Genomic DNA, 25,798 nt, shown 5'->3' with positions numbered 1-25,798 from the left:
TATATATATATATATATTTTTTTTTTTTTAATGAAAGAACCGTCAGTGCAAAAATGCATTCAGCTTTTCCCTTCCAGGTTTAACACCCTGCGGTTTCAACAATGATGCATCTTTTGCAAATTTGGAATTACCGATTCTACTAATGTCAAAATCTTATAAACCCTCAAATACATCAATGATGCTATGTTGGAGAAAGTATATCGGCATGTGTAATATTCAAAAGTATATTTGTACGTGTGACATTTAGCTTTTGAATGAGAAAGTTTAAATCATTGATCAAGACAGAACACTTCAAGCGCTTTGGTTTAATTGACTAGCAAAGACCTCACCTGGTGTCACAAGATCAGTGAACTACATTTTTACAAAAAAAGAAAATAAAAACCTCATTCTTCCCAAGTGTCTCCATAGATATTCTTCTTCGCTGAAACATGAAGAGAAATTAATGAGTCAACTGTCTTTTTCGTAAAAAACAGGACTTATTGATTTTATTTTTTTTGTACCGCTTTTTGTTGGTCTTTCTGGCTCCTTTTCAGGGGAAGTTTTGAGCAGTGACTCCGCCTTCTGGGTGAGTGTGACCTCGTAGTTCTCTCGGTTTTTCAGACGCAGGTCCTCATAGAGGATGGACTTCCTCTTGGGCTCGTTCTCCTCCTCGTAAGACTGAGCTGGAGATGACAGTTTTACACACCAGCAATCAATGCTAAAAAAAAATTACTACAGCATGTTTTCCCCAATTACAAGTCATCTTTTCCAAGAGGAAGTTGTAGTCCCAGCAATGGATTTAGCGGCCTCAACAGCATCATCTTACACTTAATTGACAAAATCAAGCACACACCAATATCATACATGGCAATGGCGAGTGATGAAAAAAGCGAAAGGGGCGTGGCCTGGACGGGGGCGTGACCTGGACGGGGCGTGGTTACTTACAAAAGTGGCACGAAACATGCTGAAGATGAAGTGTATTAAATTTACACAGTTTGAAAATTGAACAGAAAAAAATCCCAAGATCGCCACTATTCTTTCAAGTGAAAATTTGTGCAATTTTGCCTATGCATTCCTGGTGAGCACCAATATGTAACTCCAAATTTGCTGCTCAAAATCAAAACTAAAAAAGTAAACACATTCCCAACTCCCTACACAATGTAGTTGCGAAAAAACTGTAACCACGTTCGCAAACACAACTTTGGAGATCTTTCATAGCAACCTTATAGCGGACATATCATTTCAGAAACGGAACATCAGTGGGAGTAATTATTAATCCTGGAAAGCACCGTACGTTCCTCTTTCATTTTTGATCTTTGGGCAAAAAGTGAAACACCGAGGTGGATACCAGGTCGGCGCACCAAAAGGGTGGGGGCATCCTGCTTTTTGGCTTCTTTGCGCTCATGAATGGAAGCTTTTAACTCCAAACCGCACGTGAGCGACAGAAAGTGAAAGAATGTCGGGCTGCTTAATGACGGCACAGGAGGGGCGTCAGTGGAGCAGATTTCGTTGCTTGGTTCAGCCAAAGTACCCCAGCGCGTAACGTCTTTAGTTGTATCCGCTGACGAAGTTTGTTTGAAAAATGCCGATCCCAAAGAATAATTGCTCCGTCGAATGGCGATTTTGTCGGCATGTTTTTTCACTTTTGTTGCATGATCTGTCAGTGCCACGCATCCACGGGAGCCATAGTTAATTAAGTCACTACAATACACACAATAAGCTTTGCCTGCTACGTCTGGTTTCTTCAAAAATTGTCCAAGAGCTTCTGTAACTTCGTCGAACTTAAACCAATTTTAACCTTTACAGTGACTTTTCTGTCAAGCCAGTCCAATCGGAATTTATTCTTGACATTTGAGTCAATTTCTAGGATTAAAGACTCCTGATCTTTCGTCAAAAATTTCATAATTACGCTCAAAACGATCCCAGAACAATGAATTTGCGAGACGAACAGGCCGCCATGAATCAGGTAAAACAATACGTTACATGCAATTTGATTGGTCCAATCGCTTGTAGTTAACCAATCGCTGGGCCGTTTATAATCGAGCTAGGACTTCCGCAACAAATAATGCCTTCAGTGATCTGATTAGTTGAAGCTTTCATACACGTCCAATCGCAGGGCTGTTTACAAACGGAAAACGGAGAGACTGTTCGGGAGAGCTCGTGAAAACTCGACGATAAGGTACCTGACCGCCCTTAAAATTTTCTCAACGGATTTAGACGATTCACAAAAATGATCAATTTAAGAAATAAAACGGCGGATTGCCGCGGATCCGCGGAAAATTGCCATGTATGCAATATTGCGGAAGGCATTTTTTGTGGGAAGAGTTTTAGTAGTACTATAGGCTAATTTGGCAGGGAAATAAATGGAACTTATTAAAACAACTGACCGTCATGCAGTAAATTGCAATGGCATGACAACACTGTTTATGCATGAACCTTACCATCATAAGCTTGTTTACTTAATTGAATGGATTGTTTCACAATTACATTTTTGAGCACTCTTTTAAGGAACAGGACACCAACAATGGTCACTGAAATAACTTTGAAAGTCCTCAAAGTAGTAAGAAATGTAACTAAATTGAAAATTAACCAGTGAAAAGACATTGCTTTAAATTCATGGTCCAACAGAATGATTGACTAATTGTACTTTTTAAACTTCATTTTGCTGCACAACCTTTGACCATCAGTTTTGTCCAGGCCTGTTTCATTAGTTTGTTTTTTTAAATGAATTCAAAAGCAATGTCTGATTTTCACCGGTTACGTTTCAGTAAATTTGCATTTTGTCAGTTTCAAGTTATTTCAGTGACCATTGTTAAGGACCAACAAAGTGCGTACTTTATTCATCCCGTGAGGGAAATAAGATAAATGAATAGTCTAAAAGGTCATGAATAACACCTAACCCGTCTCTCCATTATTATTCAAAACAATAATATGGGGCAAACGTGATTATTGCTTGGCAAGCATTCATCAGTGTTACCTGGTACATTAAAGTCATCTGATCGTCGCGAGGCAGCGGGTGCTTCTGGATTAAATCCATATCCAAGTTCTGTGGTGGAAGATGGCGTCTCTCCTGGCTGGAACATGGTGCCAAAGCTCTGACTGTCAAGATCACTCAGCTCTGACGGGGCGCCTTTTGGACTAGATAGGAGAATCACACAATGCTGTTACAGGCCTGCTTTGGAGTTTGCTTGTTTTTTTTTCCTTTTACGTGTGGGCTTGGCACTAGTACACACAGCTGTGGGAACAGTCCTGCCCTCTGTCTCAGGGCCTCTCCGAGAGGAGAGTTGTCCAGCCGCTTGAATTTTTCCTGACAGGTCTTCATGTAAGACATCTTGCCTGCCATGTAGCCACAGAAGCCAGCAACTGGGAGGAAGAAAAAAAGGACAAATGCTGCGTTCTAGAGTGCTAGAAATGAAGAAATAGCCTTCTGAAATCTAATGAATCTGGCCGCAATGAACATAAAAAAAAAAACCACACGCAATAAATCCGCACACCAATTTCCATTCAGAAGCGTAGCCAATATCACAGATAAAATTAAAGTATTTGAGGGAACCATCATTGTTGTGTGATGTCAGATTACAGCAAAATAGCTTTAGGTTTCTAAAATAAAGTTGTTTTTTTTACCCTAAATCATCAACAGATCATCGAGTGAACGAAATTAAGAAATATATTTGGTTAAGTTTTCCAAGTTAAAAAAAATAAATGAAAACATGATGTAGACCATTGTTTTAGGAAAGTAACGACATTGCACATATGTACAAATGTTTAAATGGCCATCAGTAACCAGTAACTTTTTACTGGTCATTTTCATTAACCGTTTCAAGCCATTATCATTCAGGTCTTCTAGATTCAAGCTTAGAAGATACGAACATTTTGGGTGATTTGATTTTCTTCTGGGATCTGGCTTCATGTTTTTGATTTGACTTACAACTTTTGATTGTGAGAGTCCTCTTAAGAAACAGGTTGCATTAACTACAACATTTTGACACCAACTGTCTTCAAACTTACAGGCCACTTTGGGAAGCGATCCAAACCGTGGAGATGCAGAGAGAGACCCTAAATGGAAACAGAGAGGAAAAAAGCGACAGTTTATTAAAATTGCTATCCATTTATACTCCATAAGATAGCACGTTTTGTATGTGGTCTGACCTCTGGCAACCAGGGCTTGAGTGATGGCCATGCTCACCACAGAGAAAGGCACAGCTGCAAGGTAAATATATATATTTTTTAATTAATCAAGGAAATGGACAGTTGAAGGCCACACATAACATTATACCGCTAAAGTGATTGATATGGTCAGGGGGATATTCATTCCACAACATTTGAGGCAGGGTAGCAGCTGGTAGGAGGCCCTCTTGGAATCTCAAAAGGTTGTAGTTGATGTCATAGTGTAAGTGTACCTAATGGGTGACTCCTGTGTGTACCAGTCAGTGGGATGTACAGTCAGTGGGATGTAAAGTGCCACTGACAAGTCTTAGCACCTTTGACCTTTTGGACCTTTTGCCAGATTTCAGGTTTTAAGCAAAAGCTAGCTATATATATATATATATATATATATATGTGGGAAAATATTTTGGGTGCAGATTCAGTTGAAGGCCACACATAACATTATACCGCTAAAGTGATTGATATGGTCAGGGGGATATTCATTCCACAACATTTGAGGCAGGGTAGCAGCTGGTAGGAGGCCCTCTTGGAATCTCAAAAGGTTGTAGTTGATGTCATAGTGTAAGTGTACCTAATGGGTGACTCCTGTGTGTACCAGTCAGTGGGATGTACAGTCAGTGGGATGTAAAGTGCCACTGACAAGTCTTAGCACCTTTGACCTTTTGGACCTTTTGCCAGATTTCAGGTTTTAAGCAAAAGCTAGCTATATATATATATATATATATATATATATGTGGGAAAATATTTTGGGTGCAGATTACTTTCTTTTCTTAAACCGGTATTGTGGAAAATTGCCAGTAATATTTTGTGCCATACTGAAGCACATTTTAGAGTATGTACTAATTTACATAAGTATAGGAGTTAACTTTTACTGATACCATTAAAAAAAAAAAAGTTTTATTTTTTTTTAATCAGTTTTAAGTATTAGTACTTATCTTCATGCACCAAGAGTGACCAGAATCGTCTTTTCACAACTATTAGGAAAGAGTTCGACTACTTTCATGACTTGTGGAAAATACACATTTAGAGTTTTGATAGTCATTGTTAAGGCACGGTAACTTACACCTGTACCAAAAGCTTTCCTTGTTGCACTCCCGAAACACTCTTTTCTCCTCCTCGGTGGGGATGTAGTCTGTGCCCACCGGCGCCTGTTGGGGTAGCAACCAGACACTTCAATATCGTTATACCAAACTCAAGACAGTATTTAAACCCAGTTGGTTGGGCCGCTAGTTTTTACGCGAAGCCACCAGGCTAACGCGTTAGCACAAGCGAGGGTCAGATAATGCTAATCGGCGTGCTGCTAACCTGTGCTCTCTGGCGCTGCCGCTCCTCGTGAAAACCCGCAGTAGTGGATGACATGATGACAATTTAACAAAGGCACATTTGGTAGCCTTCAATGCATGTGAAATAGAAAAAAAATAGGTCGCTTCCAGAACACTGGTGTATGTAGTGCTCGATACAATGTCATTGCCAACTGTGACGTAACCCGGAAATGAAAATGTGACATTTCGAGGTTTGCCTGACTCTGAATCACCAACACAAATCAAATTCAAATATCTAAACGTATAAATTTCATAATGTTACTTGTGTATATTTAATTGGGCAACATACAATGTAATAATTCGATATATTGTTTGGCAATTCATGTCTCGGAAATTGTTGCCGACTGCCCCCCAGCGACTAAATTGGTCACTGTAGCCCATTGATTCATTCATAACTGGTCATAACTTTAATTTAGCATTGAAGATTGTTCCAAAATAATTAAGTTTCTGATGAATATTGTCACTGTTTAACCGTTATTTAAGCGTGAGTCATTAAGAATAGCAAACATTTTTAGGTTCAAGGACAATTTTAGATTTAGGATTTCTCAGAACATGAACAAACATAAAATGGATGCATGGAATAATTTTCATTCTGACCTATCCTTAGTTAGCACGTCAGCTTCACAGCCGAGTAGTTCTTTGTTAGAATCTCAGATGTGGCACTTCCTGTGTGGAGTTTGCATGTTCATTCGGTGTTTGTATGATTCCTTCAGCCAAGCCCAATTTTTGACCACATTCAAAAACATGCACAGCTTCATTGAAGATCTCAAATTAGCCATAGGGTTACGTAAATGTGATGTTAACGGGTGTTTGTCACTGTGTGCCCTGGGATTGACTGGCTTCTGGTCCAGGGCGTATGCGTCTCACGCTTTAAATTAACTGGGATGGGCTCCAGTTTAGCAGTGACCACAGTGAAGGACACGTGGTACAGAAAATTGATCGATGGAACCCTCATTGCATCTCCACAATACCAATTACAGTAATGTGGAAAATTGAAATAGACTATTATTGTAGTATACTGTATTTCGATTTTGAGAGCTAATTTGAAATGAGAACATTTTGCAGTAACATACGCCCTCTAGATGCTGCTGTTGCACTGTGTTATTCACAGAACTGTGTACAAATGTAACCCAGAGGCCCAAGCATCCAGTCCAATCTTTAAGTACAATTAAAAACAACAGGGTTAGCCAAAATGCTGTATATTTCATTAAATATAAAACAATGCAAAGTTACAGAATAAAAATAAAGCACAGATTTCAACAAAATAATCTGCTCCTTTTCAAGCATTTCATGATGGCAACCGGTTCAGGATGTCCCCCGCCTACTGCCCGAAGACGGATGGGATAGGCTCCAGGACCCCCCGCGACCCCTGTGAGGATAAAGCAGATCGGAAAATGGATGGATCGATGAAATAAGTTAATATCTTCAACAATACTTCTGCAAACTATGTGTGTAGCTACAATCCTCAGGGAGTAAAAGATATCCAGATACTGCAGCACCTGAATGACAGTAATAATTTTATTGTTCTAATCTAAATTGAAATCATGAAGTGCAACATGTTTTTTTTTTCCATTTAAAGTTTACATTTGGCACACCGTGACGTTGACCAATGGGTAGCTCTATGAAGAAGATCAATAGTGTGCTACAATGATCCACAGTCACGTGCGCGTGCATGCACGCACACGCACACGCACACACACACACACACACACACACACACACACACACACACACACACTCTATGTCAGTCACACACAAGAGAATAGTCAGGCAGTAGAACAATGTGAGTTGGATTGCAACACACATCACATCAGCGATTACAAGAAATTGTGAGTGACCAAGCAAGGTGTGTTCATCTTATCTGTGGGAGCTCTCAGCGATGTGAGAACATCTGCCAACTTCTGCTTCACCTTCACACTCCACCTGCGTGGGCGCAACATTTGACAATCTCAGGGCAACAGAGCGGCAGCATGGATGCACTCAAGCCACCTGGGGTGAGGAATTCCTATACTTATATTTACACTTTTTAATTTTTTTTTTTTTTAACTATTTCAAAATTGACACAATTAAATCGAGATAAAAACTTTTTGGTAAGGGGTGGGGGGGCTGTGGAAACAAACCCCTTCCTAGAAAACATTTTTCTTCCTGAAACTAATAATGAATATCTAAAATAAATATGACCTACCTAGATACATAATTAAGCCTAAAGAGCAAGAATCAACACATCTGTACGACATTCAAATGTTTCTTTTAATGCATTAGATTATTCCATTAGGTAGTTAATGAATAACACTGAATAACAGCAAATATTTCAAGAGCAAACTACTGAGAGAATGCTGTATCCTGTGACCTTTTTAGTTTTTACAATGATAGCAACCTTTTAAATGCAAAAATAAATAAAGATGACTCTGTGTGTGAATGCATGTGTGTGTTTATATGTAACATTTAAAAAAAAAAGAGAGAAAATCAATTTGGCTTCATTTCCGTGTCATAGTTTTCTACTAATGGAATTTTACTGTGTCCAGGATGACACCATGTGACTGTGTGATCAATACCTTGTGGCATGTGTGTGGGTTAATGTGTGTGATAGTCATCCAATTGATGTGGGTCTTTGGAACTGTTCAAAAGTAAAATATTGGCTGTTAGTTAATTAAGAATTACAAAGTAAGCAAAACTAAAATTGAAAAAAGAAAAATCTTAAGGAAATAAAATAAAAATGAAAATGGTAAAAAACAAAAAAAAAAAGACCTACATTTTATGTGTTTTATGTTTACTAAAACTAAAATTACTGTGAAAATGTCCTTTGTTTTTGTCTCCATCAATTAAGATCATGAGCTTTTGGAGTTCATTTTGAATACATTTATTTTGATGTTGTGGAAAATCAAACAGTCATGTGAGGATTGTAGTTTACCTTACTTTACTACACAAAACTTTGTGACCTTTTTTTTTCCAATCTTGCACTTGACAAATAGGCTACTCTATGTATTAAAGTTCGTTTTGACTAATTTCAGCTTGCAAAGGAACATAATGAAGGAAATGACTGCAAAAGTAAGTTTTTGAACGCAAGACTTGTTGTGCACGGAAACTATGACATCACAGAAAGACTTATTCTGTAAATGTGCAAATAGTGCAAAAAGAAACTCCTGCAGACTCTACCCTGGCGCTGGTAGACGATGCCCGGCCAGAGGAGGAAGACCCTTGGGATCTGCCTGAGCTGAAAGACACGGGGGTGCCATGGTCAGGTGAGGAGGAATTTGAATGTGCATCTTACATCTGTGATATTGAACGGCACGATGCCAATAGTGAAGCATCAGCCACTGCTGAGTGAGTCCAACGATATTATACGAATGCCACTATCAAGTTTGTCATTATGTCATAAATACAACTGCATTGTACGTTGGAATACATTGGGTGTGTTCCTTGGACAGACTCTGTGTCATATAATGATGAAATGATGATAAGTACAACATAAATACGTTGATAAATGGTTACCATTAATGAGATAAACTGAAGGTTATCATTAACGACTGAGTGCAAGGTTGGGATCAGCATCTTCAACATAGATACCAACATTAAAAAAAAGACTTTAAACCGGTGTCAACCGGATACGCACAATTATTTGTAAACGTTAAAAAAGTGTCATTGTTGTAGCAACTTAATCTTTAGTATTTGGGTGGAATGTTTGAAAACAACATTTGAAGTGACAATCAATCCGATATAGACACAAATCAAATTTAAGGGTTTCTTTGAGGGCTTCTTTACCAGCCCCATCGTTCGACACCATTTTAAAATAAAATAATTTAAGTAGTACTATAGCAAGAGCAGATTAGCAGGTATGACTCAGAGTTGAGAGGTTAGGGGGTTTGAATCTGGCCTTTGGCTTTGTGGAGTTCATCCATTCTCCCCAGTTTTCTCTGGGTACTGTGGCATTCTGGCACATTCCAAAAATATGCATGTTAGACTGTCCAAACATGCTTGGTTGGTTATTGGACAACTCCATGAACTGGTGACCAGTCTGAGTTGAGTTCAGATGGAATAGGCTCCAGCTCACGAGGTGACCCTGTTGAGGATAAGCATGTTATTTTATTTCATATTGCAGCTATGCATTGATGTTAATCTTGATTGAAATTACAGTTAGATATTTTGTTTTCTGTTTTATATCAGCTTTGGACACAAAAGGGAAGGTGCTGCGGGTGTTGGTGTCAGTGGTGAAACTGGCTGTGCTGCTCGGTCTCCTCTACATGTTCATCTGCTCCCTAGACATCCTTAGCTCAGCCTTCCAGCTTGTAGGAGGTATGCGTATAAAGGTCCGACATGTCTCTATTGGGGCAATTGGACAAGATTAAAAAAAAAAAAAATGAATGTCATCCACTTCATCCACACAGGAAAAGCAGCAGGCGACATTTTCCAGGACAATGTTGTCTTGTCCAACCCTCTGGCTGGTCTGGTCATTGGCGTCCTGGTTACTTTGCTGGTTCAGAGCTCATCCACTTCATCCTCCATTGTTGTCAGCATGGTCTCCTCTGGATGTGAGCACCAACATACATGCGATGTGACACCTCCAGGTATGATGCGGTGATAGTAAAGACGTGGGTGTTTTTTTTTTTTGGGCAGTGCTAACAGTCCAGCTAGCTGTTCCGATCATCATGGGCACCAACATCGGCACCTCGGTCACCAACACATTGGTTGCCATGACGCAGGCTGGGGACCGCAGTGTCTTTCGCAGGTAACGTCTTATGCAGGAGTGGGGAATATGCCGCCGGTCAGAATATCTGATTCAGTTCATGAGCAATTCTAAAAACAAATAAACCCTTACAGGAACTATTATAAAAGTCTAAAATCAATTTGTTAATTTTTTTGATACAACTTTACAGATAGGCCGTGGTTTACAAAAGAGTTCCCTTCCTATGGCGGCAACATATCCCAAATTTGAGCGTGACGTACACTAACTTAGTAATGAAGTTATACTGTAATTACAGTACATTTATTAGGACCAAGCCCAACACCCCCAATGTTTTATAATTGCCAATATTAATAGTTTCAAGGGTAAATATACCAAATACTACAATCCCCAAACAGTTGACCTTACAACATTACCCTTGATAATAAATGTCTTAGAGATGACGTGACTTTGTAGCTTGAAAAGTGAACTGTCAATAAGCAGGAGCTTGCTGTAAATATTTATGTAAAACACGATACGGAATACATCTAAAACAAATTAATAAAAAACAGCAAGTGTACGACGACAGGAGCTGAGCATGGCTTCTTGTGCCACACGAAGACGTAATCTTACGCAGCTGTACAAACTCGATTGCATTTTTGAAACGCAAGGGCAGAGAACATTGATGACCCCCAATAAATTAATCTTAGCCTTTGCCTAATAATAACTTAATTTTTAAAAATATATTTTTTTTAAAAATCAAAGTCCATTCATTGGCCATTTACCTCTGAATTTATGCGTAGCGTCATTTCCCTTCCTTTCGCCAAAGATTCCAATGACTATTGGGTTGGGTTAAAAATAAATAGTATCAGCTGAAGGCTCGTGATAATGTCTCGCTTTTTACTGTAGGAGTTCAATAAATCATCTGGTGTGTTATAAAACAGACACGGTAGTCATAATCTCGAACGATACGATAATAACACAACATATATGCTGCTACCGATAGAAGTGAGCGAAGTTCATTCGGCGTGGCATAAATTTCACTTGTCTTGACGACTCTTGTCAGGGCGTTTGCGGGGGCAACCGTGCACGACTTCTTCAACTGGCTGTCGGTTCTGGTGCTGCTGCCTCTAGAGGTCGCCACCGGCTACTTGTACGAGGTCACCAAGCTCATCATCGACTCGTTCCAAATCCAGAGCGGAGAGGCCCCCGACCTGTTGAATGTCATTACTGATGTCCTCACAGATTCCATTATAAAGGTAAAGGCGTGAAGCATACGTGGGATACATCAGACTGTTCTCATAAACAAACAAAAAAAGGAGTATATTTGACCAATTTCTGGATTAGGTGAAACATCTCCACTATGATAGTGGCACGGTGGCTGTTCATCATTGTTGATGGAAAAAATGTCAATTGGAATTACGATTGCACGTTTCTGCATGTTGTGTTTCTCTCCGAGACAGCTGGACAAGTCTGTCTTAAGCGAAATAGCCACCGGAGATCCAGCAGCCCGGAATAAAAGCCTCATCAAGAAATGGTGCAAAACTTACACCAACACGGTAGGATCAAGCATCACTGGCACAACAGCAAGAAACGGTGTCCTTAAAGTCTCTCTATACACTCCCTTTCTTCCTTTTTTGTTCAGGTATCAGAAGTGAGGCCACCAACATTCTTCAGATTAGGCTTTGCAGTTTTTGTGAAGATATCATTTCGATATCCTTACCTTGCCCCTGGCTTGGAAAATGTCAGTGAAGCAGTGCCGCAAAATTGCCAGCTGGAACGAGGTGTTTCTGCTTCTCAAAACTGCAAAGCCTAAGCTGTCAGATGCTAATGGCCTCCCGCCTGTCCAAATGATAGCCGTAACGAACTAAAAAAAAAAGGAATACATTGTGACTTTTGTGCCACTCTAAATATGTTGAATATGGTTTAAATGTATATAGTTTTTAAATTATGACTGACTTTCAGAGCACAGTAAATGTCACCGTTCCTGGTCCAGAGAACTGCACCTCTCCGTCAATGTGTTGGACTGACGGCAACTACACCTTCACACTCAAGAACATTTCACAGACGTACAACATCAAGAAATGTGAGCATGAGGTGACACAAAGTCATTCATCTTTGCATGCACTTGACCTTGACATGTTCTCTGTATGCGTGTTGTCAGGTGATCACCTTTTTGTAGACGTGAACTTGTCCGACCTGGCTGTGGGTTTGATCCTTCTGGCTCTCTCTCTGCTGGTGTTGTGCTCCTGCCTGTTGCTTATAGTCAAGTTGCTCAACTCCATGCTCAAGGGTCAAGTGGCCATGATCATCAAGAAAATACTGAACACTGGTGAGTGGAGACGCAAGGTTTGCTTATATAGCGCAAGCCATTTTATGGGACTGGTGAAAGTGTCCGTTGCTAATACTGTATTACGTGCATGTGTGCAGATTTCCCATTCCCCTTTGGTTGGGTCACGGGATACATTGCCATTTTAGTCGGAGCGGGAATGACGTTCATCGTGCAGAGCAGCTCTGTTTTTACCTCTGCTATCACTCCACTTGTTGGTGAGGTCACTCAGCTGTCCGTCCATCCACCCATCCACCCCATCGTTCAACAAACCACTTCATCACCATTGTTTTTGTCCAACCATCCATCCCTCTACCCCCACTGCACTACTAAGCCATCATTCATCCTACCAACCCTTTTGTCTGACCACACATCCATCTTTAGGATCTACATCTTTCCATCCAGTCATGCAAATAAATACCAACATAACTCTGATTGATGAAGCCATGATGCATGCACGTTTTCAGCAATCCGTCCAACCAAAGCCACCCAAATGTCCATCGGGACATCTTGCATCTGCCAGCTCATCCATTCAAACAACCACCAATTGAACCAGTTGTTTTCAGTCACCCATCCATTTATACCATATTGGCCCAAATATAAGACGGCCCTGATTATAAGACGACACCCTCTTTTTCAAGACTCAAGTTCGAAAAAAGACTTTTTGAACACCAAATTAATTTTTATACAGAAAATAATTACAGTACATCTGAAACAAATGATTATAACAATATATTTGAGAGAAAAAGCATGTTATTTTGCCTATCTGAACATTTAAATATGTAAACTAAAGTGCAATCACATTCGTAAATGAATGGCTTCTGGTTTTTGAAATGTAAATTACAGTGCATCATAACTTCTCTTCAGCTGCCGGTTAACCTGGCCGATCTTCGACCCACTTTTCTCCAGATTGTTGCTACGTTTCTCCATTTTTGTTATCTCTTCTATTATTTTCTTCTCTTTTCTTTCTTACCGTTTTTTAAAAAAAATTCTTCTTCGTGCTACCGCTATTTTTATTTTTATTCTTCGTGGCAGAGGTTCACTTTGGCCTGGGCAGTCAAGTTCAGCATTCGCTTCAATGGTATCTGGCGCCATCTAGCGTCGTGAATGGGTATAATGTCTAGACCCCTAATATAAGACGACCCCACTTTTTCAGTCTTATTTTAATGCAAAAAACACCGTCTTATATTCGGGCCAATACGGTACAAGCCGCTATCCTTCTTTCCGTCCACTGGTTCATCCTTCCATGCATCCGTTCAACCTTCGCACAGTTGATGTTGTCGTACCACTTAGCCATCCATCCTCATGATCAAAATATAATCATACCATCCATACATCAATCACCTGGTCATCTCACCCTTCACCGATCCAACTAACTGCCTAATCGTCCATCTACCCACCATGCATACAGTATATTGCTGATCCATGCAGACTAACTTTTGCACTGAAAAACATATTCTCTGTATTAATATATTGGTCTTATCAATTTGAAACAAACCCCCAACAATCAAGACGAAAATACAGTTGGAGCACATTCATCTGAAGTGATTGATTAGACTAGAGAAATATCTCATGGGCCTTCTTTACGCACATACCTGTAGGTATTGGCGTCATCAGCATACAGAGAGCCTATCCGTTGTCTCTCGGTTCCAACATCGGCACCACCACCACGGCCATCTTGGCAGCCATGGCCAGTCCAGGAGACACTTTGGCTAACGCTCTGCAGGTCAGTCAGTCGCGTTAGCACAAACACAATATTTGGTGTTTTACCTCCATGCTAATGAAGTGAATTTATGGTTTCTCCAGATTGCCCTCGTACACTTTCTGTTCAACATCTCTGGCATTATTCTGTGGTATCCGATTCCATTCACCCGATTCCCCATCCGACTGGCCAAAGCCTTGGGGAACATCACGGCCTCCTACCGCTGGTTCGCCGCAGTCTACATCATCTTCTGCTTCTTCCTGTTGCCGCTCCTCGTCTTCAGTCTGTCGCTGGCTGGATGGCAGGTCCTGGTGGGCGTGGCGTGCCCTCTCGTAGCCCTTCTGATCATCATCGTCGTTATCAACGTGTTGCAGAAGAGGAAGCCCGAGTGTCTGCCGGCCGCATTGCGGTCTTGGGACTTCCTCCCTCTTTGGGCGCATTCTCTGGAACCCTGGGACAAAGTGGTGGGTGTGATCACCGCCAAATGTTGCTGCTGCTGCAAATGTTGCAAAGGTGATGAGGATAAAGGGCGAGACACCGAGAAGGGCCATAGAGAAGCCTATGATAACCCTGCAATGTGTGCAGACAGGGAAAGTGTGTTGAGTGTGAAAATGACGAAACTTTGAGTTTCCCCCGACGAGGTACTTGATTGCACAAGATTAACTTTATTATTTATGTCCTCCCAAAATTATTTATTGTAATGTAAGAGCGACGATGGAGCAACTGTGAGCTGATTCTAGCAAATGTCTGACTGTAATGTAGAAAAATGACAGTACAAATACCATATCGCTGTGCAACTTTAAATCATACTTTGTTTTCATTTCCAACTGTGTTTCTATATTTTCAGCAGCCTTCATCATTCGTATCTTGTAGAGTTTTTCACTGTGAAGAGAGAAAAACAATGCGGCGACCTTGTTCACACATCGTTTCATGGTGTGAAAAGATGTAATTATAAAACGTGATTATATTCAAAGAATATGTTGTCTGAAATTAGATGAATGTCCATCTAAATAAACTTTTTCAGCTTGAATTGTGTGTGTCAAGTTTGGGTGATATGTTTTGTTTCTGCAATAGCTGCTTAAACTTCAATTTACGGCTTCCACACATACGAGAAAATATAATTGTCCCGTCACATGTTATGGAAGAATGTGCATGAGCAATATAGTGCTGTTAGATGTGACTGTGAGTCATAGTTTACGAGCAGCTGCTGTCATTCATGTCAGTTGTTAAAAAAAAAAAAAAAAAAAAAAAGTCGGGTGAACCCACAATTTCAAGGCAAGGAATTCCGATTAAAGGTCGGCAATTCAACTGAATAATATTACGTTTTGCTGATAAGTGGTTCGGATAATGGATGGGTGGATGCTCTTTCCTTCGTTTCTCAATGATGAAATAAGAGTTTGCAGAAATGTTGTTTTATGTATTGTCCCCGTATTTAAATATGTAACCTAGCTGGTCACAATATGCAATCACAACAATAAAATAAAACAATGACATCCATCCTCCATCCATCCATCCATCCATCTTCTGGACCGCTTATCCTCACTTCTCTTCGTCAATGCGGACACACTCACAAACAAGTTTTGAACATCACCTGTGGGAACCACCCAGAGTGGCCGCGCACGCTGGACTTTGCATGGTGGTCTTTTCAGTCGATGATAAGACAGCAGCAACACGTGCAACTGTGACAGAGTGTGTAACAGGTGTGCACAGGTTAACCTTGTTCAGATGAGCATGGGCTTTTAAAGAACGTATAATCTTATCTCTTGTCATAATTCAACTTGTTTTAAAGTGTCACTTACGTCTGATCTGGTCGATCTTCAATTGTTGGTGTGAAGGGCACTAATGAAATGCAGAAAAACAGACAAACAGGTTATCGGTTATTGTCTCGATAATTCTGGACTAATACAGTGCCATACCATTGAATAATTGTTCTCTACGTAGTCAAACAAATCAGATTATTGATGAAAAACAATAAAAGAGGCGTGAATGATGAGCTGGAAATTGTGCTCTTGTAGTGTGTTAAACGGCCAGCAGATAGCACTCTTGAGCTTTGCGAGGGAATGCAAAGTTTTGGGAGGGAATGGAAAGTTTTGCGAGGGAACACAAAGTTTTTTTGTTTTTGTTCTTCCATGTCTCCTTTTCATTCCATATGTTAGGTACCCATCTTAAGGTCCATGTAATAACTCTCAGGACAACTTGGCATATAAGGAGGACAACTACATGTGATTCAAAACTTTACATTGTAACTGACAACTGTATGCTACCAGTATGTTACAGTATACATTTCCACCAGCTAACACCAAGAACAGTGAAGTCCCAACAAAGGAATTACGGCCCGGGAGCCATTTGTGGCCTGGCTTGCATTTTCTGACTTCCTTCAGCATCCTGTACAGTATACGGAAAAAAAAGGTTGCGACACAGCCTGCACACCCTATTGGGTGTGGGTGTTGAAAAAGTGGGGGCGACTCACCTGATGACGACTACTACTAATAAATGTGATTTTTTTTTTTAAATATACAATGAAACTACAACTAAAATATTAATAATGGTCTGAGGGCACTGCTCCACTCATATCGTTGGGAAACTCAGAATGCTGTTCAATTATTCAGACTGCCCCCAAAAATGGAGTATCCGAAAACACTGCGTCAGGCAGTACAAGAAAAATAAACAGTTGCAGCATGAGCTGCTGATTATATGCTGCCTTTAAAAATTAACGTGAGTGGATCGATTTCTGCCTCCTGCACCACATAAAGACAATGAAACATCCGCTTAATACCTATGTTGTATTTTTTCTTTTTATCTTAAAATGGCTTCCTTGAACCAGAATACAGCATCACATTGTTATAGCCAAAGATAGAATCCTGGTAGATTCATCCTCTTTTGGCGTTGTGTGTCCTTGCTGTGGAGGGCATGAGCTTGTCGCCATGGCTACTGTTCTTCTTTTTCATCCTCTCACTGGAAGACGAGGAAGAAGAACTTCTGCCGGATGACCGTGAGTGTGAATGGTTGTTTTTTTTTTATGTGTACCCCGCGACTGGCTGGGAACCAGTTCAGGGGGTACCCCACCTACTGCCCAATGACCAGGACAGGCTCCCGCATGTCGATAACCTTCATGAGGATAAGTGGCTTGGATATTGGATGGATGGATGGAAATTAAAATCATATTTTAAAGACTTCTACTATGGAAAAAGAAAAACACTTGAAATCACTGTTGGACAAATAAAATAATTTATTTCTTTCAAATCCAGAGGCAATGTGTGGTTACAGCCATAGCAGATAATTCCCGTCCATTTCACACGCACTGGACACAGCCACTGACACTATTGTACATCTAAGAGCTCAATTCTATAACCGCTGCTGAAGCATGGCATAAATAATTCAAAACAATCACTCAAATAAACTTTTAGCACCATTCATTATGTTATGCGAAGTAGGGCTGAGGAATCCCTTCAACATATATGGCTTACTGCATACTTTATGTGCATCTCTTTGGACATCGCTGTGCAAAAAAAAGTTTGTGACCTCCAAACTGCAATGAGTTTGTCTGCTTAGAAGGGAGGGGGTCCATAGTAGGCCGTGTAGGCTGCCACGACGCCCTGCGTCTCTGCCATCTCGTCGCAGCCCGTGTTCAGCTCACACACCTCTCTCAGGCTGCACCAGAACGAAGAACGTTGCATTATTGAGAAACTGTTTTCCGCAACGAACTGAATTGAAGTTTTGTGAAATCATTTTTCAAAACAACTCGTACCGCTCCATCTGGTAAAAGGAGAGAGGGGCTTGGCGTCTCGACCTCAGCAAGACGGAAGCCACGTCTCGCTTCATGACCACGTGAGAGTCTGGAGACTCTGTCCCTTTAAGGAGAAAAAGTCAAATACACATTCATGAATAAAAAATTGATTTATGTGAGGGCTCTCTCTCGAGAGGGGGCATTGCTGTCTTTAACAGTCGGCCGCACTTTCCACGACATTTGGTCCTTGATGGAATTTTGAGCCTTTCAACGGAAAAAAAAAGTGCTTGTGAAGAGGGCAAAAGCATGCAGACATACAGTAAGGTCCAATAATAGAACCACAGTGTTCTGCATATTTTCGATTTGCCACTTCCGGATTCATCTATACACAGGTTGCATTTGGAACATATTCTCCATCGTTCATTGGAAAACTCACTTAGCTTTGTTTCTGCACTCAGGCCAAAGACGTGTCTAATATTAAATGATTGCTTTGGCCCCATTTTGTGGCCTTTTTGTGCCAAGGAACTATGTTGAAGTTAGTTGCGGATCTTCTTGTCATGCTTTGTCGCCATCTGCTGACATTTGTAAGCAATTATAAATCTTTATTGGGAGAGTGTCAATTAGTCAGGGATTTTTACGATGCTATCCTCACAATGTAGGCTACTCCGTTATTTGAAAAAAAAACACCAATTCACTTTTTTCATACCTTTTCTCAAATGACTGAAGATGCCACAAGATGGCGCCAACATCCTGTCTAATAGAAAATTAGCACTACAAGCTATGGCGTATATATTTTGACTGAGAGACAAGCTTTGTATGTTGGGGGACAATTTAGCCTTGGAGGCAGAAGAAGACACAAGAGAGCCTTCATTGCATTACTGCATACTTTGGATGCATTCTGTTGAAATCAAATAATCGTTTTTTTGGTTGTTGTTGTTGTTTTGTTTTTTTACAGTTTAAAATATTAAAATTGTATAGCAATCATGCATGTTTTTGGTGTCAATCACACTCGCAAGTCTGCTTTTTTTTTGCTAGATTACTGTTTCGATGGCTTACCTTCAGTACTGGCTGACTCAGATGAAGAGGAGGAAGAATCTGAGGCAGAGTCGGAGTCCGAATCAGAGTTGGAGTCTGAATCTGAATCAGAGTTGGAGTCTGAGTCTGAATCAGAGTTGGAGTCAGAGTCTGAATCAGAGTTGGAGTCTGAGTCCGAATCGGATGAGTCGGAGGCTGAGGAGTTGGCGTTGTCTCCAACATCGCCGTTGTCTCCGGCATCGGCGCGGTCGCCAACATCAGCGAGGTCGCCGGCGTCTGAGTGGTCAGAGTCACCATCGTGTTCCACGTGAGACTCATATTCGACAACTGTTGAAGGGACATAAAATCAAAGTTATGAACAAAGTTTCCTTCGAGCGCGGAAGCTGATGTTCAGGAACACTCCTTTACCTCCTGTGGCCCAGCACGCTGAGAGGAGAGCGCAGATGGCGAGGAGGCTCAGAGTCTTCATGGTCTCTGGAAGTTGAAGTTGGAGTTCTTCGGTTGTTCTTTCGGAGGAGCTTGTTTGCTTCTGCTTCAATCCCCCTGAAGCGAGCTCCATTTTATACTCTTGTCCCCGACCGGATTCAGACAGCGAGGAGACCCTCTGATTGGCTAGCGAATCACGTCAACATCTCCTTTTGCACTTGTCAAGGGAGGCTGCCACAAAAACTCCCACTCTAGCACGGGACCCACTCCAAGAATTCAGTGACCCCCAAAGCACGCTCTCATCCAACCTGAAAAAGTTCTTGGCCTGCTTGAGGCTGGAATTCCTCTAGTGTCCACTTAAAGTTACATAATCAATTTACATACTCGCTAAAAATCACTGCGAGGGTTGCAACAAATAAGGCTAAATTCTTTAGAACTGAACAATTCGGCCATAACATACATTAACTGTTTTAAAGATATCAGTTAGCAGACGCAGGCACTGGCAATGACTGAATTAACTAGATTGAAGTAATTTTACATTGTTGTGCACTTTGAGTTGTTAACATTGGATACATTTTTTGAATCAGATTTTCATGTACAGTGTTAAGAAAGTTATTTTCATATTCTCTCTCTCTCTCTCTCTCTCTCTCTCTCTCTCTCTCTCCTTTTTTGGGTCAAAAATACTTCCTTGTCCCAAAATGACAGTCAACACATTCATCATGAAGATGTTAACATTTTTCCTGAATTTATTTCCAGTACCCACACATACAAGCATTCCATTATGGCATTTCACTCTGTCGTTTTTGACCCAGTGGGTCGTGGCCATGTTTCAAAAAGGCGCCTAGGTTTTTTTTTTTTGGGGGGGGGGGCTTTTTGGTGTTTTGTGACGCCACCACAGAAATTTACCAGCAATGGCAAAAAGATGTTTTTTTGGTAATAACTATACTCATCAAATAGAAAAATAAATTGCAATGTGGGGGTCACTGCAAAGTGCATTGCATTGTGAAAAGACTCACCTCCACGGCACATATAGTTCATACATGAACATTTACTTTCATCCATTCATTCATTTATTTATTTTTAATCCGCTTATCCTCACAAGAGTCGCAGGTGTGTTGGAGCCTCTCCCAGCTGTCGGTGGGCAGTAGTACACACTCAACCATTTGTGTTCACACTCACACCGAGGGACAATTTATTGAGTGTTCGTTCAATCAACCAATCAAGTATGTTTTTGAAATGTGGGAGGAAACCAGATATCCAGAGAAACCCATGCAGGCACGGGGAGAACATGCAAACGCCACACAAGAAGGCTTGGGGCGGAATCGAACCCTGTAGCTCTGCACCATGAGGGGGACGTGCTAACCCGCCAACCAGCGTGCCGCACATTGAATTTCAGAAGTGTTTAATTTCTTTTGGACTTGAAATCACTCCTCTCCTTAATTACACATCTGTCATCAAATTTAAGATTAATCTCTCTCTCTCTCTCTCTCTCTCTCTCCTTTTTTGGGTCAAAAATAGTTCCTTGTCCCAAAATGACAGTCAACACATTCATCATGAAGATGTTAACATTTTTCCTGAATTTATTTCCAGTACCCACACATACAAGCATTCCATTATGGCATTTCACTCTGTAGTTTTTGACCCAGTGGGTCGTGGCAATGTTTCAAAAAAGCGCCGGGGGGCTTTTTGGTGTTTTGTGACGCCACCACAGAAATTTACCAGCAATGGCAAAAAGATGTTTTTTTGGTAATAACTATACTCATCAAATAGAAAAATAAATTGCAATGTGGGGGTCACTGCAAAGTGCATTGCATTGTGAAAAGACTCACCTCCACGGCACATATAGTTCATACATGAACATTTACTTTCATCCATTCATTCATTTATTTATTTTTAATCCGCTTATCCTCACAAGAGTCGCAGGTGTGTTGGAGCCTCTCCCAGCTGTCGGTGGGCAGTAGTACACACTCAACCATTTGTGTTCACACTCACACCGAGGGACAATTTATTGAGTGTTCGTTCAATCAACCAATCAAGTATGTTTTTGAAATGTGGGAGGAAACCAGATATCCAGAGAAACCCATGCAGGCACGGGGAGAACATGCAAACGCCACACAAGAAGGCTTGGGGCGGAATCGAACCCTGTAGCTCTGCACCATGAGGGGGACGTGCTAACCCGCCAACCAGCGTGCCGCACATTGAATTTCAGAAGTGTTTAATTTCTTTTGGACTTGAAATCACTCCTCTCCTTAATTACACATCTGTCATCAAATTTAAGATTAATTATTAACTGTGGCGGCTCCGGCCTTCCTGTGTGGAGTTTGCATGTTCTCCCCGTGCCCGCGTGGGTTTTCTCCGGGTATTCCGATTTCCTCCCACATTCCAAAAACATGCATGGCAGGCTAATTGAATGCTCTAAATTGTCCCTAACTGTGAGTGTGAGCGCGGATGGTTGTTGGACTCTGTGTGCCCTGCAATTGGCTGGCAATCGGTTCAGGGTGAGCCCACCTACCGCCCGAAGACAGCTAGGAGAGGCTCCAGCACGCCCCGCGACCCTTGTGAGGATAATGCAGATCGGAAAACGGATGGATGGATACTAACTGTGGCCTACTATGCTCACATGCCTGTTCAGAATGCATTTCAATATGCGTACACAGTAAAGAAACGCTTGAGTATGATGACAGTTTGACCCCGGAGCATGTTCATTTTATTTCTCTGGGTAATTGCATCATCTTCTATCTGTGGATCTTCATTTGAACAGATGGGAGGCCAAGCAGTGTTCCGGAACAGTTTGTGCAAGTACAAAACTAAGTACAAACATTCCACTACTGCATATGTTCATTTTCGCCCTCTCCATCAAATCATGTTCAAAGGCGTTTTAATTGTTCCAATCAACTCTTTTGGGCCAGCATTCAAACTATTGTATGAAAGTTTTAAATTAGAATATGTACGGAATGTGATTGAATTTTAATAGTGCTGCTTCTGCAGAGTGGAGGTTTGCCATTGCGATCATCTTACTGCACTCCCGTTACCCCACATTCTAGATCCCAACCCCACAAACCCCAAACTACAGTGGGAGTGCACCGCAAGCTTCTAATCGAGTGACATGGAGTAGCGGTCAGGCTCATTATGTGACAGACTTAATTAGAGTGCTACAGCATTCCACCACAGCCGCGGGCAAGCGCTATTTAGGGACGGCAGAATCTGGCAGGGGCCAGCGACTGGCAACAGTAAGCGGTGGCCCGATCGACACATGCCTCGCGCTTACACGCAGCTAAATATAAGGAAGGCCTATGTGTTGCTATATGGTGATATGCATGCGGTTTCAGATGTTGAAATCTGGTTCTAGTGTGGATGCGGGTGCGGGTCACTTTATAGAAAAATAACTAATCTAAACTTTACTGCAGCAGCAATGAAATGTTGGTTATGTGTGTGCGCATTTTATGGGCCCACTTCATGCCTCAGAGACTCAGCAGCCAAAAAAAAAAAGTGCCGTCCATAAGATGCAGTCTGACCTTGATGCCCTTGTTTCCTATAGCCTCGTGTTATTCCTGGTGTCAGGCATTTGTCTTGGACAAAGAGCCGTGTAATTTCAACGTCTAGCTCGGTGTTTTATTTATTTATTTGTCTTTTTGTTGTTGTTGTTGTTGTGTGGATGCCATTCACAAAAGAATCGCCGCAACCTTCTTCAAAAGGCGGATATCAAATTGTCTACGGATAGCTTCTTTCTTTCTGGATAAAGCCAGACAGACAATAAGACATGATAATAATAATAATACATTTTAATATTATTTTTATGATTAGTTTTTGTTGGATGGGGGTTCAAATACAGGGCAGATTCTCAAGTAAAAAAAAATAAAATAAAAAAAGAAAGAGTAGTATATGTACTCAAATTGGGTATCTTATTAATTTATGTAAACACAGTTAACATACCAATTTACAACTTATCGACATGCAAAAATCATTGTCGATAACATGATATTTTGTGTTTATCCTGCAAATGTTGTTATGTACTGCATTTGTAAAAGCTCTATTAGCGCTCATTTGACAGGTGTACTTAATGTGGTGACGTAATGCAGTGGCGGCTTTTTTTGTGTTGGTATTTTAAAATGGTCACTTTCCAACAGTTTGGAAAAAAAAAATGTTTGACCCATCAAGAAGCACGTCCCAAAGACTGGCACTCTAAAAACCAAATGCATTGCGAAAGTCTTGCACACATACATACAGCACAACCCCATAATTACTGTATGAGTTCCTTGGAGAAAGTGTTTTTCTCTGAAAAGCCACAACAGTGAACGTGTCAGTCTTGAGAATTATTGTTCCGAGTACTCGAAAGCTATATCAGCACTAAAAGAACTAAAAACAACAACCACAAAAATCTCTTCTCATTTCAAAATGGAAAGCACATACTCACCTGCATGCAGTTTCAAATTTTGCTTTTTCAAATCAATGCAAAAAACACATGACACATTTTAAACTTTTTTTTTTTACATCTACATATTAGAGTGGATATACTGTACTTTGTAAAACATATCACATGATTTGCTGGTTTAAAGAAAACAAGTAATCCAAATAGTTTCCTTTTTTCATGCGATTTATTTCATCCTCTTGAGTGGAAACTGTACTTTTTAATTACGTGAATGTTGAGTTGCAACTCAAAGAATGTAAACCAAATCCATGAAGAGGATTTGTAAATATACACGCTATATTTTTATTTAGAATTTTTAGAATGATGACTAAATACACTCAATTGCTAGTCAGTACTAATATTCGCTTGATCATTCCCCTTTTGGATTGATACGGCAACATAAAACAATACATATAAGAAATACACTCTAATCCTAAATAATAAATCAAACGATGAATCATTTTATCATTTTCATTTATTCATATCAGCGACATTTGTGTGTTACAATAAAAAAATTTTTTTTCTTTTCTGGGGCGATTTCAAAGCAAACGCGACATGGGGGCGGGGGAATAAACAATCAAAATGTTATAAGAGGCTCAGTATTAGACTGTAATAGTGATTTGTTGAAATATTTGGGTATGGTAATTTTGAACTTGATTCAAATCTAATCCGATGCAATTCTCGAGTATTGCATGAAGACGAGCCCAGTTGCACAGTTTCTCCGATTCACTTGTGACTTTTTTTTTTCAGTTCTTAAAAGTGGAATACTGCAATTATGTTTGCCTTTGTGTTATGTCACTTCAACCCAATCCAAGACTGTCTGGATGCCACGTGTCAGGGCTTCCCAATTCCGCCGGATGCTTTGGCTTGGCAGGACGGCACCGCCAATTACACTATGTTGATCTCCGTCTGGATCTTGAAATTCCCTTCTCGCTCGAGTGGACGTTGCTGGGATGATCCCAAATGTTTTCTTCTCACAGTGTCTGTGTCCAATGTGCTCTTCTTTTTTGGAAGTGTTTTTGTTGTTGTTGTTGTTCACACAATTACTGAACATTCAACTGAATAGTGTGGAACCTCAAAAGCTGAAGACTTCGAGGATGTACGGTTTGAAATAGGACAAAAACTTTTGGGAAAATTACGCTTTTGTGCACCCGGTAATCTGATAATTTGATAAGCTGTCCACCGCAGTAACCGCCGTCCCTGAAAGGGTTAAAAAGTCACAGAAAATTTAAGAGTTCAAATTGCAGTCATGCATTTAAAAAAAAAACAAAAAAATAGAAATAGTTGGGCTTTTATTTAACCTAGAAATTCAAAGTGAATTTTACAAAGAATTTTTGGACTGGAAAAAAAAAGCCACTTTAGTATGGAGGAACAAAAACGCACAGCCTTCAAGTTGGGAGATGGCGAGTCTTGCAGCTGAGCCATGCTGCTCCTTCTTTGCATTTTTCAGATGCCCAAATATATTTGCCATGTCAAAATTGAAGATGTATTTATGGAAATTATTTTGAGACAAATCTCTACCCATTTAAAGACCCATTTTGGAGTCTCCTTTTGGAGACACCAGCAATTGATTAACACACAGTAGGCGTGGCATGGCCTGGGGTTCGTTCTTCAACCCTTGAATGATGTTTTTTTTTTTTTTCAATAAACTACAGTGGTACCTCTACTTACGAAATTAATTGGTTCTCTGGAAGACATTTCTTAACTAGAAAATTTTGTAAGTAGGGACATGTTTTCCATGTAAATGCCCTAATTCGTTCCAAGCCCCCCAAAATTCAGACATAAATGTTTCCAAAAGCATAAAAATGCATCAAAATATATAACAAGTACATGTCACAATTATATTATTGCACAATAAATGACAGTTGTGCAAACTGTAAAAACGAAAGAAGAAAAATAATGGTCATTTAACTTTTAACTGCGTCCTCACCATTTTTTGCCCTCTTTAGTGCATGTTCTCTCTCAGAAGTGGCTTAAATGTATCCTAATAAAATGGTAAATGAAGGTATATAAAATGCATGGCTGGAGAATACTTTCAGGCCC

General features: G+C 40.5%; 4 protein-coding genes and 2 long non-coding RNA genes across 12 annotated transcripts in view; 2 read left to right on the top strand and 4 right to left on the bottom strand.

Moving 5' to 3' along the window:
- Positions 1-12,079, top strand: part of rhbdd2 (rhomboid domain containing 2) — a 15,150-nt gene extending 3,071 nt beyond the window's left edge. The window contains exon 2 of one of the 3 annotated variants that reach the window (XM_019862327.1): positions 12,069-12,079. The gene's annotated coding sequence lies outside the window, so the exon portion shown is untranslated. Of the gene's footprint in view, positions 1-18; positions 371-12,068 lie in introns of those variants that run through there. The other 2 variants (XM_019862325.1, XM_019862326.1) reach the window with 2 other exon arrangements.
- On the bottom strand, positions 291-5,652 carry LOC109511327 (OCIA domain-containing protein 1). 2 transcript variants are annotated; one of them, XM_019862328.1, is made up of 8 exons: positions 5,452-5,652; positions 5,210-5,294; positions 4,129-4,182; positions 3,988-4,035; positions 3,213-3,342; positions 2,957-3,117; positions 501-662; positions 291-416 (listed from the first exon to the last, which is right to left on the bottom strand). In XM_019862328.1, the coding sequence occupies exons 1-8, from the start codon at positions 5,503-5,505 to the stop codon at positions 352-354; spliced, it is 759 nt and encodes a 252-aa protein (XP_019717887.1). In that variant the 5' UTR covers positions 5,506-5,652; the 3' UTR covers positions 291-351. The 2 variants fall into 2 exon arrangements, with proteins under 2 accessions (XP_019717887.1, XP_019717888.1); XM_019862329.1 differs by having other exon boundaries at positions 294-421.
- Positions 6,595-14,920, top strand: LOC109511324 (sodium-dependent phosphate transport protein 2B-like). 3 transcript variants are annotated; one of them, XM_019862324.1, is made up of 13 exons: positions 6,595-7,462; positions 8,480-8,516; positions 8,597-8,710; positions 9,633-9,761; positions 9,854-9,997; positions 10,083-10,194; positions 11,195-11,387; positions 11,592-11,687; positions 12,094-12,214; positions 12,293-12,460; positions 12,559-12,675; positions 14,059-14,183; positions 14,264-14,920. In XM_019862324.1, exons 1-13 carry the CDS (start codon positions 7,439-7,441, stop codon positions 14,783-14,785), a joined length of 1,902 nt encoding a protein of 633 aa, XP_019717883.1. In that variant the 5' UTR covers positions 6,595-7,438; the 3' UTR covers positions 14,786-14,920. The 3 variants fall into 3 exon arrangements, with proteins under 3 accessions (XP_019717883.1, XP_019717881.1, XP_019717882.1); XM_019862322.1 differs by having other exon boundaries at positions 12,094-12,460; XM_019862323.1 differs by lacking the exon at positions 6,595-7,462 and having other exon boundaries at positions 8,227-8,516; positions 12,094-12,460.
- Positions 13,648-14,293, bottom strand: LOC109511330 (uncharacterized). Its single transcript, XR_002167295.1, has 2 exons — positions 14,228-14,293; positions 13,648-14,163 (listed from the first exon to the last, which is right to left on the bottom strand). It is a non-coding gene; the product is annotated as an uncharacterized LOC109511330 (long non-coding RNA).
- Positions 14,529-16,006, bottom strand: LOC109511331 (uncharacterized). The gene is made up of 3 exons (XR_002167296.1): positions 15,959-16,006; positions 15,751-15,838; positions 14,529-14,610 (listed from the first exon to the last, which is right to left on the bottom strand). It is a non-coding gene; the product is annotated as an uncharacterized LOC109511331 (long non-coding RNA).
- Positions 16,007-17,364: 1,358 nt separating this feature from the next.
- bglapl (bone gamma-carboxyglutamate (gla) protein, like) lies at positions 17,365-19,495 on the bottom strand. 2 transcript variants are annotated; one of them, XM_019861702.1, is made up of 5 exons: positions 19,330-19,495; positions 19,040-19,248; positions 18,943-19,003; positions 17,908-18,010; positions 17,365-17,810 (listed from the first exon to the last, which is right to left on the bottom strand). In XM_019861702.1, the coding sequence occupies exons 1-5, from the start codon at positions 19,478-19,480 to the stop codon at positions 17,708-17,710; spliced, it is 627 nt and encodes a 208-aa protein (XP_019717261.1). In that variant the 5' UTR covers positions 19,481-19,495; the 3' UTR covers positions 17,365-17,707. The 2 variants fall into 2 exon arrangements, with proteins under 2 accessions (XP_019717261.1, XP_019717260.1); XM_019861701.1 differs by having other exon boundaries at positions 18,943-19,248.
- Between the last annotated feature and the right edge of the window lie 6,303 nt (positions 19,496-25,798).

Source organism: Hippocampus comes, unplaced genomic scaffold (assembly GCF_001891065.2).
Source record: "Hippocampus comes isolate QL1 unplaced genomic scaffold, H_comes_QL1_v1.1 scaffold7, whole genome shotgun sequence".
NCBI lineage: Eukaryota > Metazoa > Chordata > Actinopteri > Syngnathiformes > Syngnathidae > Hippocampus > Hippocampus comes.
The sequence above is the reverse complement of the archived record's forward strand: the minus strand, read 5'-3'. Positions and strand labels throughout refer to the sequence as shown.